Raw genomic sequence first — 15,739 nt, forward strand, 5'->3', positions numbered from 1 at the left:
CCCGGCTACCCTGCAAGAAACGCCTCGGGCGCCGCTGTGGCCGGTTTCCTGCTCCCCCGACTTCCTCGCAGTCCCCCACAGGCTCAGGCAAAGGCAGGCGAGGGGCTGCTCCTGCCGCTCCCGCCTCCAGAGGGTCTTTTCCGGGCAGCAGACAAGCGCGGGTGGCAGGTCGCCTGCCCTTCCGTCCCCGGAGGCCCCCGCAGGCAGCAGCTTCCCAGCGCTCCCGTCCTTGATCACAGTCTGAGGGGGGTGGGCGCTCAGGCGCGCCGATGCCCCGGGGGCGAACCGGGGGGGGGCGGGCCCTGCCACGTGAGCCCCCGTTCGGTGTCACTGGAAAGTCCAGGAGGTCCAGGCTGCCCCTCAGTGAGGACCAGGGTCTGGCTGAGTGTGAGCAGGCCAGAGAAAGGTGTAAAAGGGTGGTGAACGTGAAAGGGCACATATTGGGAGTGCTGTGAGTGGTAGTCCGACCCACATCGGACGCGGACCGCACATGGCGTGGGCTCGGTCCGTCCGTGGGGAAGGAGCGTTTTAATGCCGAAGAAGTGCAGGTGCCCACGGCGGGAGTGGGTGTCGGGGGGCTCCTGGCCTGACCTACCTCTCAGGGCAGCTGTTGTGAGCGTGGACCAGAGGAATCTTGCAGAAGCTGGTGCGGCTCCCTTGCAGGAAAAACGGGGAGTAAATCTAATAAATGAGTGACCGGCGGGGAGGCGGCCCGCCCAACCTAGTTCTGACCAGGCCCCGGCATGTTTCAGAGCCTGGTACTGGGGATACCTGTCCTCCTATGATGGCGGTGGCTACATCCAGGAGCTGGGCACGAGCGTGGAAGAAGGCCGCGCCCACCTGGACGCCCTCCGGCAGCACAGCTGGATCGACAACAGGTGGGCCGGGGGAGCGGCCGGCGGGCGGGCGGGCTTGTCGGGGGGAGGATGGGGCACTGGCCGCCAGACCCGCTCCTTTTCTGAACCAGTTTCGCCTGGCCGCAGCGGCCACCGCTGAGCCCGGTGCGCGCTGAGCCGCCTCTCCACCCCCGCAGGAGCCGTGCCGTCTTCGTCGAGCTCACCCAGTACAACCCGGGCCTGGGTCTCCACGCTGTCATCACTCTGCGGCTGGAGTTCCCCGTGGCCAAGCGTGCCTTGCCGGCCGTGGCCGTGACCGCGCTGCCCCTGGCCCCTCTCGGCCAGGCGGCCACGCTGCAGCTCGCCATGATGGTCAGTGTGCGCCCGGGGCCTGCCTCGCTGCAGCTGCTGCGGGCGGCAGGGGGCCCGGGCCCTGCAGCCGCCCGTGTCTCAGCCTGCCGTGGGGAGGGGGCGCCGCAGGGCTCGGTGCCGGGGGGGGGGGGGGGGAGGCGGGGTTGCTGCGGACCCCCCGGGGCAGGAAGCGCTCGCTTCCCCGCTCGGGGCACTGAGACGGCTGCCATCGGGCTGCCTCAGGTGCTCCGGGGAGGGAAGCGAGGGCAGGAGGGGCCGCAGCGATTCAGAGTCTCTCTCGGTGATTCTGAACGCTTGGCTTGTTAAGACGGCAAGCACTGCACTGAGCAGAGGCACGCACAGGCCTGGAGACCCCCCCCAAAAGACCCCCACCCCTGTGCTCTGCAGGTCTTCCTCATGGTTGTGGTTGTCTACTTCGTGGTTGCCGAGTCCCTCGCCATGAAGAGGGCGGGCAGGGCCTACTTCGCGCGTGTGGGGAGCTACGGGCAGTGGCTGCTCATTCTGGCCGCCACCTGCACGGGCGTCGTGCACCTCAGCCAGGTGGCCCTGGCCAGCCAGCAGTGGGCCAGGTACCTGCAGGACCGACGGAGGTTCACCAGCTTCTACCCCGTGGCTGCTCTGCACACGGCCTCGGGCAGCCTGGCCGCCTGCCTTCTCTTCCTGCTGACCATCAAGGTAGGGCTTGCCTTCCGGCGAGCGGCTGTGCAGGGCAGGGCCCTCCCTGCTGGGAGCCCCATGTGCGGAAGGCGCCGCGGAAGGCCAAGGCAGCTGCTTGCTGCGCCGTGCCTCGCCTCGCCTCGCCTCGCCTTCCGTGCATCCAGATGGTCATTGTGGCACCTTGCTCGTCTAACCGCCCGCCCATTCCGTTGTACTTAAGTATTGTCCTATACTCAAGCGAGCGAGGTCTCCTTTTCTGGAGGGGGTGCGAGGACTCCTTGCTCCAGAACTTCCCCTGGAATTCCAGGGGGCTGTCGTGGTGAGACGTGCCTTCCACCGGCTGGAGTTGGCATTGGCCCACCAGCTGCGTCTTCCTTGGCTAGATAGAGCCAGGCCATGGCGACCCACGCTCCAGGAACCTCCCATTTGGACTATTGCACCGTGCTTCAGGTGGGGCTGCCCTTGAAGGCAGTCTGGATACGCCGGTGGGCACAGAATAGGACAGCCGGTCTCTTGGCTGGGACCGGCAGGCATGTTCCTGTACCATCCACCAGCCGAGGCCTGGGTTGAGAGCGACATGCGATGTCCCCAGTGGCTCAGGCCCTCGCGAGCTAAAGGAACACCTGCCTCCATGCATGCCTGCTCTGTCCCGAAGATCTTTGCCTGAAGCCCGTCCCTGAGAGCCCTCCTTGAGGGAGGCGAGCAGGGCCTTTTCATCGGTGGCAACTCATTTGTGGAATGTGCTCCCCAGAGATTTGTCTGGCACTGACTTTCTATTCTTTTTGGCACCAGACCAAAACCTTTTTATTTAACCAGCATTTTAATTGTTGATTTCAATATATATTTGATTATTTTAATCAAGTGCTGAAAATTGTTTTGATGTTCTTAAAATTGTAAACCATCTTGAGATTTTCTATGGAAAATAATAGATGGTATAAGAAAATTTTACATAAATACGTAGAAAAGTGCCCTGGGGCATCACTGAAGTGAGGCGGTCGGTGCTGGCAAGCAGAGTCCAGGTCTGCTGCTCCGCCCTGCCGGGAGCTCAGCCACAGACAGTGGGGCCCACGGCGCCGCCTCCTCCCTTGCTGGGCAGGATGAACCCAGCCGTTTCAGGAGGTGAGCTGCTCTGCAAAGAAGAGAGTTGTGCCCTTGGGAGGGCAGTTTCCGTATGATAAACATCCCATATTTCAACATAAAACAATTCCTGAACTGCTTCTAACAGGACACGACAATAAACTAGGACCATGCAACATGGCTGGAAAAATATCACTAGCGATTTAGAAGCCTGGGTCCAGAAGTGACTACAAAGGGGAGGCGATCCTCCCCGGGCCACGTGGGGAGACCCCTGACCGCATCTGCTTTCCCAACAGGCCGCCCAGCAGCTGCGCTTCATCCGACAGTGGTCCACATTTGGCAAAACACTGCGGAGGGCTGCAAAGGAGCTCTTGGCCGCAGCGGTGGCCTTCGTGATCCTCACACTGGCCTATGGACAGCTTGGCTTTCTGGTAGGTCTCGAGTCCTCTAAGCAGGATGTGATTTTAGGGTGGTTCATTATGTCTGTCTGGAGGCCCTTGTGGATGAAGGATGGTATACACTTCCTAATACTGCAATGCACTCTGCGTGGGGCTGCCCTTGAGGACGGTCCGGATACTTCAGTGGGTTCAAAATAGAGCTGCCAGGCTGCTGAGGGGGCCGGTCACTATTTTCATATAATGCTGGTCCTCTATCAGCTACACTGGCTCCCCACTGAAGTCTGGGCCCAATTTAAGGTGCTGGTATTGACGTATAAAGCCCTAAATGGCTTGGGACCAGGATACCTGAAGGAACGTCTTTCTCCCTGCGTGCCCTCCTGCCCCTTAAGATCTGAGGCAGAGGCCCTGCTCCGGGAACCCCCCCTGAAGGAGGTCAGGAGAGGGAACACTCGGAGGAGGGCCTTCTCTGCGGTGGCGCCCCGGTTCCAGAATGCGCTCCCCAGAGAGGTCCGCCTGGCCCCAACGTTATATGCCTTCCGGCACCAGGTCAAGACATTTTTATTTACCCAATATTTTAAAGTTTATTTTAATTATGTTTTTATTGATAGATCCTCAAGTCACATTTTATCTTGTTATGGTTCGATGTACATATTTATTGGATATTTATTACATTGTAAGCCGTCCAGAGACGATTCGTATTGGACGGGATAAAAATACCCAGCTAGAGAGCGAGTGAGCGAGAGCGGGAGTGAGAGAGAGAGAAACATGGAACTGCGCAGAGCACCGACTGGCTGCTTCTCCGCCGGGGGGAATCCCACTCTGCTCTGGGTGCATCAGGCCCTTCCCAGGCCAAGCTCATGTGCAGCTGTTCCCTGCGAGCTGCCGGGGGCTCTGGGAAAGCAGAGGCGAGGAGGGATGCGCGGGCCCTCTGGAGCACTTCCCACACCCAGATCTGGGTCCTAGGAGTTTGTAGGAGGAGAGGCGCTCTTGCAGCAGGCAGGGTGAGCGAAGGCTTTTAGGGATGGGTGGCTGTGGGAAGGGAGCTGCAGGAACTGACCCTCCTCCTCCACTCTGCCCTCGGGTGGCAGCTGTGGGGCGGAGAGCCAGTGTACCCAGGGCCAGCCGTGGAATTCTGACCGCCTCTCCCGTGTCTCTCGGCCAGCTCTTCTCTTCCCGCTCCGAGTCCTTCCGCAGCTTCTTCCACGTGCTCCAGGTGCTCTTCACCGCCCTCCGCGGGGGCCTGAGGCTGCAGTTCTGCCTTCCTGAGCCGGTGGGGCTCTCCCACCTCTTCTGCGTCAGCTACATCCTGCTGGAGCTGTGGGTGGTGCTGCGCCTCTTCGCCGCCGTCCTCATCCACCATCACCGTGAGACCCGCTTCGAGATGTACCGGCCGGCCGTCGAGTCCCAGGACTACGAGATGGTCGAACTGTTCGTTCGCAGGCTCAAGATGTGGCTGGGATTTAGCAAAGCCAAAGAGGTGGGGGGGGGGGGTGTGGGGGGGGGGGGGGGTGTGGGGGGGGGTGTGGGTGGGGTGTGGAGGGAATCTGCTTGCAGTGCTTGCACCAAGATGGTGAAGGCAAACATGGCAGGCTAGTAGGGAGCACAGCTCATGCCCTTCCCTTCCACAGGGCTGTGATCCAAACGTAGCAATTCTGTGCCCAGACAGAAAAGTGGGTTTTGCCGCTGGGATAAATGAAGCACCGGCCAAGTTGCTCTCGTTCTGCTAGGCAGGTGTGGAGCGGCGTTCTGCCCCTTGCGCCAGGTCCTGTGCCCGTGAGGGGGGCACTCGCCATGTCCAGAATGGGCGACCCGATGCACGTGGAGCTGCATCTCGCGCCCAGGGCTGCACTTGGGTTCTGCCACCAGGGAGGCATGTTGGCCCCCGCACAGCAGGGGCGTTCCTGCGGCAGTGCCCTTGGCTTCTGGGCTCTTCACGGGGCTTGCCCGGATTGTTTTAAATGATTGTTTCAGATTTTTCTTGTTCTTTAACTTTGATTAATAAGCACCATAGTGTCCCCGAGGGCTGAAATGCCGCGCTTTGGTACATGGCACCTGCGGAGGGGTGGCAGTTTCTGTACTTATTTTCACACAGAACCAAATAGACGTTCTTTGTGCTGCACAGAAACTTGCATGGCTCTCCCTGTTGCACCTCTTGGGGATCCAGATCCCTCCCCCTCCCCCTCCCGGCAACAGGCCCCGCACAGGTGTGATGCACAGAGGCCCGTGGAAGAGCAGTAATTGCCTGGGAGACTCAGCCTCAGGGTGTGCCCCGCTCTGCTGGACCCAAGCAGAGTCGGCAGTGTTTCACCTTGCAGTGTGGCAGGCCTCCCTGTTCTTTAAAAGGCTAAAAAATGAACTCGGGAGGGACAGGGAACCCAGGGGGCACGAAGAGACACATCCGCGTGCCTGACGGCACCACATCACAGGACACACTCCAGCGGAGCCAAGCTCAGGGAACCCAGGTTCCACTTAGGTGCCAGGAAGCACTTCCTGACCATTGGGACCCCGAGGGTGTGGACTGGGCTTCCAGGGAAGGTGGCTGAGGCCCCACCAGTGACGGGGTTCAGGGACAGGCTGGACATGCACGTCGTGAGCGGAGCCAGCTGGAGCCGGGGGTCAGACTAGATGGCCTGGGAGGCCCCTTCTGGCTCGCTGTTCCCATGTTTCTGTGTATGAGAGCAGAATGAAGTGTCTGGCTCCAGAGCCCTGCTGCGTGAATTTGTCAATGTGGCTTTTCTGTTCTCCGCAGTTCCGCCACAAGGTGCGCTTCGAAGGGATGGAGCCGCTGCCCTCCCGCTCCTCCAGCCAGGACTCCCAGTCGCTGCAGGGCCCCACCCCCAGCGCCACCTCGGACAGTTCTCGCGCCTCCACTTCCTCCGGCCAGCTGGAGGGGCTCAGCCTGGCCTCCAGTCCCTGGGACGGCTCCGAAATGGACGCTGAAGTCCAGCGCCTCCTCTCCCTCTTCGAGACGCTGCTCGCCCGCTTTGACCGGCTCGGTGCAGCTACGGAGGAGGTGTACGACCTCGAGTGCCAGCTTGCAGGCATGCACAGCTGGTGGGCCAAGAAGAGGGGTGGGCAGGGGGCAGGCGAGGCAGCGAGGCTCGGGACCCCAGCCCAGGCTGCTCTGGCCCCCACCAGCAACAGCCCCCGCCCGCTCTCCCAGCCCGTGAGAAACTCTGGGCTGGCCAGGACAGGCCTCGGCCAGGGCACTCTGCTGGCTCCTCCAAAGACGCACGCCTTGCTCATGCCACGAGCCAGAAAGAAGAAACCGTTACGGGCCAACAACCGGGTCCATCCCAGCGGTCAATAACCGCAGCACTCGGATGCGATCGGTTTAAGCGAGGCTTCTCCCGTCTCCAGCTCTGGTGCCGAAAGCAGCCACGTGCTGGGTAGGAACAGCGTCTTCATCAGCTCGGTGCCAATGGATTTAAAGGAGGGAACGTGGCTGCTGCTTGGAGCCGTTGGGGCTCCTCATCATCACAGCATCTTCCGCTTCCCTGCCTGGCGGCACAGCAGCCCTTTTCCAGTACTGTGGCTTCCTCCAAAAAAAAGGGGGGAAAAAGCCCCTGCTGTGTTGCACAGGGATGGAGGAAAGCCAGAAAAGGCGGGCGCGTGGCTTTTGCCTCGGCAGCCCTTAGGGGGAAGCCAAGGCTGTCTTGATCAGGGCAGTTACAAAACGGCGAGGAAGGAGGCGCACCAGGAAATAAAGCCAGCTTCTCTGGGAAGAGGAGAGGACGGGTGGACCTGTGTGGGGTCTGATGGAGCTCCAAAGTGTCTGCGGATTTTGCAGACATGGTGCATTGGAGGAAGAACTAAGCACCTCCCTGGCCACCTCCTCCAGAACATCACCTTCACCATATTCAGAAGAAATGCAACATGGTGTTGGCCCGAGACTCTGCAAGCAAGCAGGAAAAGGCCGAAGGTTGGATGAGGCCCCCAACACGCCAGTCTCGAGGATGGTGGCCACACTTTGGAGGGGGCCGAGAATGGCTGGTTTCCAGCACCTATTTTGGAAACGGGGCGGGCGGTGGGGGAGTTGCTATTTGGATAGAGAGCCCTGTGAGCTGGTTTTATGGGGTTCCCAGTCCAGCATGTTTTTTCCCCCGTGGAAGCAACTGCATGGGCGAGTGTGTGTTGAGCTGGTTGCTCCAGTATGGGGAATATTGATTGAGTATATCTTATGTCTGGGGGTGTGTGTGTGTACATCTGTGTTTATCTATTATTTATATATGGTTTACTATTTGTATTTACTGCCCAGCACTTTAATCAACGCTTGCCTTAGCTAACAGTGACACATGCAACTTTTAAATAAGAACAGGATAATATATCAGGAAAGCAGTATTGTTTGTGAACCATAATTTGAAACAGGCCACTGGAATATGACCACAGACATGCCACCTGATGCTGTCTTACTGGAAGGTACCCCAATGTGTCAAGTTCCACCCAGCAAGTTTACAGTTCTGGAAAAGTGCCTGGCCTCTTAACAGCAGGAGAGGTGAAAATTTTAGTTCATGGATTTTCATTAGTGCCTATAGCTAGCTCTCCAACTTAGACAAGCAATGCGCTCAAATGCTAAGGGCTTAGAAGCAGAGCAGTCAAATTAATTGAATTTGGCTTCAAATCATGGTCTGTAGTCTCAGAAGCAGCACCTCATCCCCCTTATAGCCAGTATTCCTCCCAAATCAGTTTAGGCTCCACATCTGCCCCCCACCCCAGGAAACTTCACATTAATTTGTACTACAAGCAGAAAGGCATGTCCGAAAGGTTACAGGGCTGCCAGCCCTACTTGATAGTAGCAGCTAGTGAAACCATGCACCTGAGTGCTGCGGAATGCAATACCGGCAGCATCTGGAGTGCCATTAAGTTGTCCTTTTTACACAAGAAAAGGGGCTTTTGAGGTTAGGGGAGCAGTCCCTAGCCTATAGATTAATACTAGCTTACTTAATACTAATTTTCAAGCCTGCCCCATCCCCGCCTCCCCTTTGAATGAATGACGACAGCCTCCCCTTGAAAGCTGCAGCGGGTCTGTACGTTTTCGGGAACCTCAGCTACCCTTCATTAAGCTGTTACCCTTCCCATTCGCTCTGGCATGCCTCTTGTCTTCATATTCCATGGGCCAGTTTAATGTTATGTATATTGTAAGTAATTTATATGGGATTTTTACAAGAAGAAAAATGTATATTTTTCTATGTTTGCTATATTTTTATAGCATTGGTACTGTGCTCTACATGTGTAGATAGGAGTTATTTAAAAAAGTGTGTTAAAAGCCTTCCTGCTAAAATGTATAGAGGTGCGTCGCCAAAGTATCAGGAGTATGGGATTTGTGCCAAAGGAAGTCTGGGAGATATATACATTCCCCATATCCAGGGCAGGGGGCAGGAACTCCCCGCAATGCACTAGCCATATTTTCTCCCAAGACTTTGCTAAGAAGTCTAAAAGGAACCCGGCTATCAAGGCACCGTTTCTGGGTTTCCACAAGTGCCATTTCAGAATGTTGCCTGCCTACACACATCTCCAGCTTCACTGGTGATTTAAAATGTAGAGAGATCTTTTTTCGTGAAAGATTTTTTTTTAATTGCTGTTCTTTGGCTGTAACCATTATCCTAAAATTGGGAAAAGATGGTTACATGCATGTTTTTATTAAAATTGAATTATTTATATGGATGCTGTTTTTGAATAAAATCTCTTTTTAATAGTATTCCCAGCTGCTCTAGCATCAGGTAGAAAGAGAAGAGGGAAATGTACTTGCTTCGTCCTGTGATAGAAACAGGAAAGATTATTAGGTGGTAGGGAAAATGAGTGGATTGAAAAAAGGGATTTGGATTAAATTTGCCAGGAGAAGGCCTTTAGGAGAGGTTTTTCCACAGCCTTCTGCCATCTGAGGGCAAATTGCACACTTTTGGCCTAATAACAAGCTGGGCAGCCCTCCTCCCTCTTTTGTTGACCAGTACAGCAAATTTAAGGAAAACCGGTACAAATGTGGGCAAGAGCAGGCCTCGGCTGCCACGAGAGAAGAAGAAATTGTTGGCTTTAAAGAATATAGCCTAAAATATGTGCATGGCAAGTAACTGAAGCAAGCAAAAGATGGATATGGCTTGAATCCGATGAAGGTTTTTTGCACTTGTTAGTCAGTTAAATTAAAAGTTCTCAATGTTTGTTTTAATGAAGGTATTTGCAGAGCTGCCCGAGTCAAGCCTGGGAAGCAGGTGGCTTAGCAAATTAGCTGTGCTTTTATGCTACGGGTCCTTGCCCTCCTCCTCAGGAGGAGACACTCTGGCGCATGAACAATACGAAGAGCGGCAAGGATGGACCTGTTTTGGAGGAAGTTGGTACACTCAGTGGAGCAGAATGTCCCTGCTGCTTTGCTACAGACTAAGCCTAATTAAGCATGGGGTGGATATGCCGCTCCCCATGAGCAGCAAGCCCAAGCCACGTCCTACCTGCTCAACCAGTTCTTGAATGTATATTTTGGCCTTCACTCACAGCTAGATGGTTTATTTATTGTTGCTTCCAACCCCACACCGTGATGTGCTTTTTAGTAAAGAACTCAATCAGCTAGACAGATGAGCACCCCCTCCCCTCAAAAAAGCCTCTTTCGAGGTGGGTAGCTTTATGAAGGCTTCCTGCAGTAATGGCAGAACACGTGCTTGATGGTGGTAACACTTGCAAACTATTTTCTTTTGTAATGATGAAAAAAATTGACAAAGTCAAATTAAAAGAGGTAATGGACGGCTAAAGGATTTGTGTCTTAGTACGTGAATGCACATGTCCCTTTAAGCGAAGTTAAATAAGCATTTGGAAGAAAAAAAAAAAAGATTTTGGGCACTTGCAAGTCCTGGTTCTGAAAATGGCATGTTCTAATGCTCTGGATGCTTCCTGGCAGCCCACTGGTGACAGTCAGTCTCGGAGGTGCGGTGACACAGTGTGCCCTCAAGCGCTTTGCGCTAAGGCTTGGCCACCCGTGGCAGTGTCCCACATGCTTCCTGGCAGCTTGATGGTTAAATCGGCTTCCAGTGAGCATCCCCAGACAGCCCAAGCGCTCACCTGCACCCTCCCGGCCCCACGACACACGGGCTGCCTCAGGCAGGCGTCCCCTGCGTGGGGCTCTCCAGCCAGCCCTGGCAGCCCTTCCAGGGGCTCTGCCCCACGCTCCAGCCAGAGGGAGGGAGGACAGAGAAGGGATGGGAGGCCCCTGCAACCCGTCCGAGCACAGAAGTGAGTTGCGCACAGTGCTGGGAGAGGGCGCTCCTGGGAACTGGCAATCCGGCAGCCATACAAATGGTTCATTCCATTAACAGTGTTAGAAAACGTTTGCCAGATGAAGCAGATACACAGAACTGGAAGGGCGTTTGACCGTGCTTAGGTGACTGCCCCCCGCCCTTTAGGGTGGCAGAGGGGATTTACCCCTGCTCTCTCCAAAGGGAAACCATGGCAAGGCTCGCGGGAAAGCGCACCGCCGTTCAGTGGGCAGCACCCGCGACTGTGGAGCGGGAAGAAAACCAGGCAGACGGCCCAGGGGCGGTTCACACGCTCCCCTTCCGGCAGAGCGTCTTGCCCTGGGCAGCCCACACAACGCTCCAGGAAGGTCCGCACGGCAGGGCAGGGACAGGCAGCCCGCTCCCTCCAGCTGGTCTTGACGGCAACTCCTCCGCCCCGTCATTTGGAGCTTCAGTCCTGCCACGGCTTGTTTCAGATCGACCAGGCAGAAGGGGGACTACCAAAGCAGGAGGGTGCTGTGAGATTTCTCTTGCCCTCCCCGCCATATACTCTCCTCTGGACAGAGTAAATCTTCCATGCCTCCTGCACTGGGGAACAGGTCGGACACACGCACACCGGCCCCTTCCTATCCAGACCGACTGCCAGAGCATTTTGGCCCCATGAGACAAGGCATTCCACCACTGGAATTCAAAAACAAAGAAATGATCGGTTCCTCTCCGTTCAGCCCTGCCAGATGGATCCATTTAATCAAAGAAAGACCGCTGCCTGCCTGCCCTCCCTCCCTGTAAACCTGGTGGACGTTTTGCTCTCAGCTCTACCCAGATCAGAGCTACTGTTCTGCTTCTGCTTAAGACTGGCCCACGCTGGCTCCTGAGCCTACTCAGCTCAGTTACACAATCTCCACAGGTTGGCATCTCGACAAAGTCCACTGGCTTAGGCAGGGCCCTTTCAGACTGAATCCTGCCTGACCCTCCCAATCCGCCAGTCACCCCCACCAACTCCCTTTCCCATCAGGCAGAGATAAAGTGCACGTGAAAATCCACGAGGATGGCCTGTGAATCGTCCAGCCAGGAGGACCCTGGCTGCCGGGGGGTTCGGCTCAGGCTGCCGCTCAAGCATCCTTCCTCTCCACTTTGCTCCACTCTCTTCAGAGAACACGATGGCTAAAATCACAAAAACGAAGAGCCAACAGGCACTTCCAGTGAGCCGCGTGTTGCAGAATTAGGGATCAGGAGCTGCTGAGGTCGCCGTGAGTAAAACCGCAGTCACAAATCACAGGTCAAGAGGAGGCTGATGTGCTGCTGTCGTACGCAGAGGGTGCAAAGATGGGATCTTCTCTGTGGGGGAGGAACTGGAGCCTGGGAAAGGAACAACGCCTGGCACACCAGACAATACAGGCAGGCGGCGACGGAGCTACACAAACTCTGTGAAGTCATCCACTGAGGAGATCAGGCGCTTCCTCTGTCCGGTTTCATAGGTGGGAGCGGGATCTTGAGGGGCGTGTGCAGAAGGCTGCTTTGCAGCGGGAGGTGGGTGCATGGTGGGGAAGCCAGAGGCGTGGTAGTCGGCCTCTTCTCGGATCTGGAAGAAACATGCTTATTTCAAGCACTCCATGTAAGCTTTCATTTTTGTTTCACATGCTCCAGCACTTTACGAAAGGCTTGTGTTTTTATTTCCCTGAAGAGAAGAGGCCTTTGGCAAGGAAAATGCTACTTTGAGTCCATTTTGGGCAGAAAGGTGGGATGATAAAACTAAACCAGCTGCGGCTGAGGTTTAATCCGAGACTGTGGGCTCAGTGCTGCAGACGGCCATGGCTGCTGGAGACCGTGCTGCCACCCCAAGTGCATCCACCTGGGAAAGGAGCTCACGGAGTGTAGTAAAGGCCTGGTCCTGAGGAAGGAGGCCAAGGCAGGGCTGCAAGAGGTCTAGGGGCCGGCCAAGGAGCACACCCACTGTAGGAAGATTGTCAGGCCTTGTCACAGGACGGGCTCTGATCAGCTCGGCCCTGCAGCATGCAGTCCCGTCGTGGGGATAAGACTGAGAACAGCAGGAGGAGAACGATATAGGCCACTTTCAGTTCATTGGAAGGAAAAAGCGGGGTAGAAAGCCAAGGAATGAGCCAACCAGCCACAAGCAACCTTCCCGCTGCTACCCGCTTGGGAAAGTGCAGGCCCAGCCCCACCCACACAGCTGCTGCAAGGTGGGCCCTGGCAGGTTTCTAATTCAGAAGAGGTGGCATTCCATCTGCATGTCCGAACACAAAGGTGCAACCCTCTGAGGAACAGGAAGGGGTGCAGCAAAGGGCACAGGCTTACCCTGTGCCGGAGCCTTTTGATATGGCGTAGCCGAGCGATCCATTTTGACGGGTAGGTATCTGTGGGATTGGAGCGGCTATGATGGACTTGAGAAGCCATCTACAGAGAACAAACACAAGGAAGAAGAGCTGAGTCGGGAACGTCAGTGCACTGCTCGCAAAGAGCAGCTGGCTTAGGTGGAGGCCTCCAAGGAAACGCTGTCTTGGCTGCGTCCTGTGTGCAAGGTGGCATCAGGTAACTGCACCCTTTGTGTTCCTAACCAAGTAAATAGGATGACACCACGTGCGCTTGCGTAGACACAGGCACGATCACGGTGGTTCCGAGTCAAGCGGGAGCAACGCCAGCCCCTCAGCCGCAAGGGGGTGCAGGGGCTTCACAGAAGGGGCGCGAAAGAGGGAAGGGGGGGCCACGTGCTCTGGGAAAGACCCCGTGTCCCAGCCCCTCCCAGCTCAAGTTCCTGTACTGCCCAGTTGGTTCATGGCAGTGTGGGAGGGCTGGCCTTGTGAGGACCTGGTGCCTGAGCAGCAGCGGCGGCACTCACATTGGCATGCAGGGCCATCTGGCGGGCAACAAACGACAGGTTTTTATCAGAAACGATCTTCGCCACGCTGGTATCCACAAGCCCTTCCATATCTATATACAGGAGAGAAAGGGAGCAAGTCCAAAGTCAGTTCACGAGAGGAGGCAAAACGTTTGGATTCTACTGCGGGCAGACTGCTCCAAACGAGGAGCTCAAGGCAAGCCCCCTTCCAAAGCTCTGCAGTGGTCAGCCTGGCCATGTCGCCGTGCTCCGGAGGCGGCGGCTGGAGGCTCTGCCTACCTTTCCGGCACTGAAGGGTGAGCAGGTGGCAGTCATAGTCCAGGGGCTTGATGACCACGTGCACAAAGTTGAACTGGCCCTGGGAGGGAAGGAGCTCTGGTGAATCGGAATGGGTCCAGCAATTCCCGCTCTGGGCCCCCCTCCCTCTGAAAAGGTTACCTGTGCCCCAGAAGCCACCTGGCCACTACCACAGCCTCTTCTTGCACGAGAGTTCCACAGTCTCTTACCTTTATGGTCCCCAGCTTGAAGTCCTCCCCTGAATCGTTGTAGATAATGGAAACAAAGTCGTTCCCAAGGTGCCGTTTCTTATCACAACGATGCTTATCCAAGTCCTTGGTAGGCATCAGTGTAGCAATGTGGAAAATGGCTTCAAAACCACAGAACGGGAAGAGGGAAAGCTGGATGAGCGGAATGCCAGGCCCCAGGGTGGAACTAGTTCAGACAGCAGACATCCAGGGACAGTTTGGCAGGAGAGGGAACGGAACTGCTAGCCGGATCCTGATTGGAAGAGCTCTCCCCTTTTGCTCTGACCCCAGGCCCTGCAGAACTGAAGGTGCTGCTGCTGCTGCAGCCCCTGCCCCTTCCCCACCCCGGAGATGGCGGGGTCCTGAAAAGCCTGGCCGGCACATGCAGTGGCCAAGACATTTTGATGCTGGAGGTGGCACCAAAGTGATGGGCTTGCCTGTGAGGACACTGCCGAGCCCCAGGGGCTCCTTCTGCAGTCTCCCCGAGAAGAAAACATCGGTTCATCCGTGCCTGATGATGGGAGACGGAACACTCATGCGAGCACCTGTGGGGGCTGCCTGTGGATGCCGAGGGCAACGGACACCTCCGCTCCTCTAACCCTTGGCCCGCCTTCACAAGGCTGGCCTGGGCACTGTTTTCGCTCAGATGCTTCACTGCATTATGCCGTGCACGGGCTGCAAACACTCCAGGCTGTGCCAGGGAGCACAGAGCCAAACCCTGGGATCTGCCCGGCACAGAGGAACAGAAGGGCCCGTGTGCCGGTGCCATCCTGTGTTACTCCGGTTGGAAAGGGTCAACAGTGGCTCCCACTCTGCGGAACAGCAGTGCTGGAACAGGCCTGCCTCCAACTTACCCTGCATGATGTCGTCGTGCCAGCAGTAAGTGAATTGCCCATCCTCCCCACACACATCCAGGCCACCCAGGTAAATCTTGTCTGGCTGGCAGTCTTTGAGCTCGATGAGCTTGCCCAGGCCAGTCAGGAACTCTGTGTACCTGTAGGAGCCGTGCTCGTTGGAAAGGATGGCCAGCTCGTTGCTGCTCTGGAACCAGAAGGGGGCAGAGGCGCTTAGCAGAAGCAAGGAGGGGGGCCTGGGGAGCACGCTTGCCGTGCAGGTCGGGGGGGGAGGCATGTGAGCGCACGCGTCAAGGAGGGCCCGGAACTCAGGGAGCATCCCGGCTGGGGTTAAGTGGTTGCCTTCCGCAGGACAGCTTCATGCGACTCTGGCAAGCAGAGCCCCCACAGAACGGCAGTTTCTACATCAGGCGTAGCCAAGCAAGCACGCGGCCACCCCTGGAAAATTCCCTTCCCGGAGGCGATGACCATCCTCGGACCCCATGTCTGTCCTTGGGAACATGCTCCCCACATGTGTGCAGGCCCCTTACCTGTCCTTCCCCAACATACAGCACTGCGATCTTGTGCGTGTCATATGGAGGAATCTGATCCAAGAGCTGAACAGATCTCTCAAAGGTCTAGCAATTAAAAGGAAGAGTCTCGGTGTGGCAAGCAGAGCAAAACCCACCTGGATGTCTTACACAAGACCACAGGCCCCCCAACCATCTCGCACTGCTTTGCTCGCCGCCAAAGACGACAAACCGATTTTTGTGTGAGAACAGCGCAAAAAGCATCACCCGCACCACGCGCTCGGACCAGTGCAGCGGAGCTCCCTTTCCCTTTCTCTTCACTGAGTACAGGGCTGGGGGGCACCCTGGGGAAGTGGGGGGTCCTCAGAGGTTTCTCGGGGGTTCCTTAAGAACTACAATTACAAGTGTAATGACAGGGTGGTTGGATCCAGACTCACA

At 56.5% G+C, this 15,739-nt stretch overlaps 2 protein-coding genes across 11 annotated transcripts in view; one reads left to right on the forward strand and one right to left on the reverse strand.

Moving 5' to 3' along the window:
* Positions 1–10,077, forward strand: part of PKD1 (polycystin 1, transient receptor potential channel interacting) — a 66,087-nt gene extending 56,010 nt beyond the window's left edge. For all 3 annotated transcript variants that reach the window (XM_044452599.1, XM_044452598.1, XM_044452602.1), the window contains 6 exons: positions 753–878; positions 1,034–1,208; positions 1,596–1,883; positions 3,239–3,373; positions 4,503–4,817; positions 6,090–10,077. In XM_044452599.1, coding sequence (XP_044308534.1) covers positions 753–878; positions 1,034–1,208; positions 1,596–1,883; positions 3,239–3,373; positions 4,503–4,817; positions 6,090–6,650 — 1,600 coding nt within the window. In that variant the 3' untranslated portion in view covers positions 6,651–10,077. The remainder of the gene's footprint in view (positions 1–752; positions 879–1,033; positions 1,209–1,595; positions 1,884–3,238; positions 3,374–4,502; positions 4,818–6,089) is intronic.
* A 1,196-nt stretch (positions 10,078–11,273) lies between these two features.
* Positions 11,274–15,739, reverse strand: part of TSC2 (TSC complex subunit 2) — a 38,214-nt gene continuing 33,748 nt past the window's right edge. For 6 of the 8 annotated variants that reach the window (XM_044452605.1, XM_044452604.1, XM_044452606.1 and 3 more), the window contains 7 exons: positions 15,323–15,409; positions 14,793–14,979; positions 13,921–14,060; positions 13,694–13,772; positions 13,415–13,506; positions 12,874–12,972; positions 11,274–12,139 (listed from right to left, as the gene is read on the reverse strand). In XM_044452605.1, the coding sequence (XP_044308540.1) occupies positions 11,972–12,139; positions 12,874–12,972; positions 13,415–13,506; positions 13,694–13,772; positions 13,921–14,060; positions 14,793–14,979; positions 15,323–15,409 (852 nt within the window). In that variant the 3' untranslated portion in view covers positions 11,274–11,971. Of the gene's footprint in view, positions 12,140–12,873; positions 12,973–13,414; positions 13,507–13,693; positions 13,773–13,920; positions 14,061–14,715; positions 14,980–15,322; positions 15,410–15,739 lie in introns of those variants that run through there. The other 2 variants (XR_006416854.1, XM_044452609.1) reach the window with 2 other exon arrangements.

This window comes from Varanus komodoensis, unplaced genomic scaffold (assembly GCF_004798865.1).
Source record: "Varanus komodoensis strain SLA01 unplaced genomic scaffold, ASM479886v1 scaffold73, whole genome shotgun sequence".
NCBI classification, from domain to species: domain Eukaryota; kingdom Metazoa; phylum Chordata; class Lepidosauria; order Squamata; family Varanidae; genus Varanus; species Varanus komodoensis.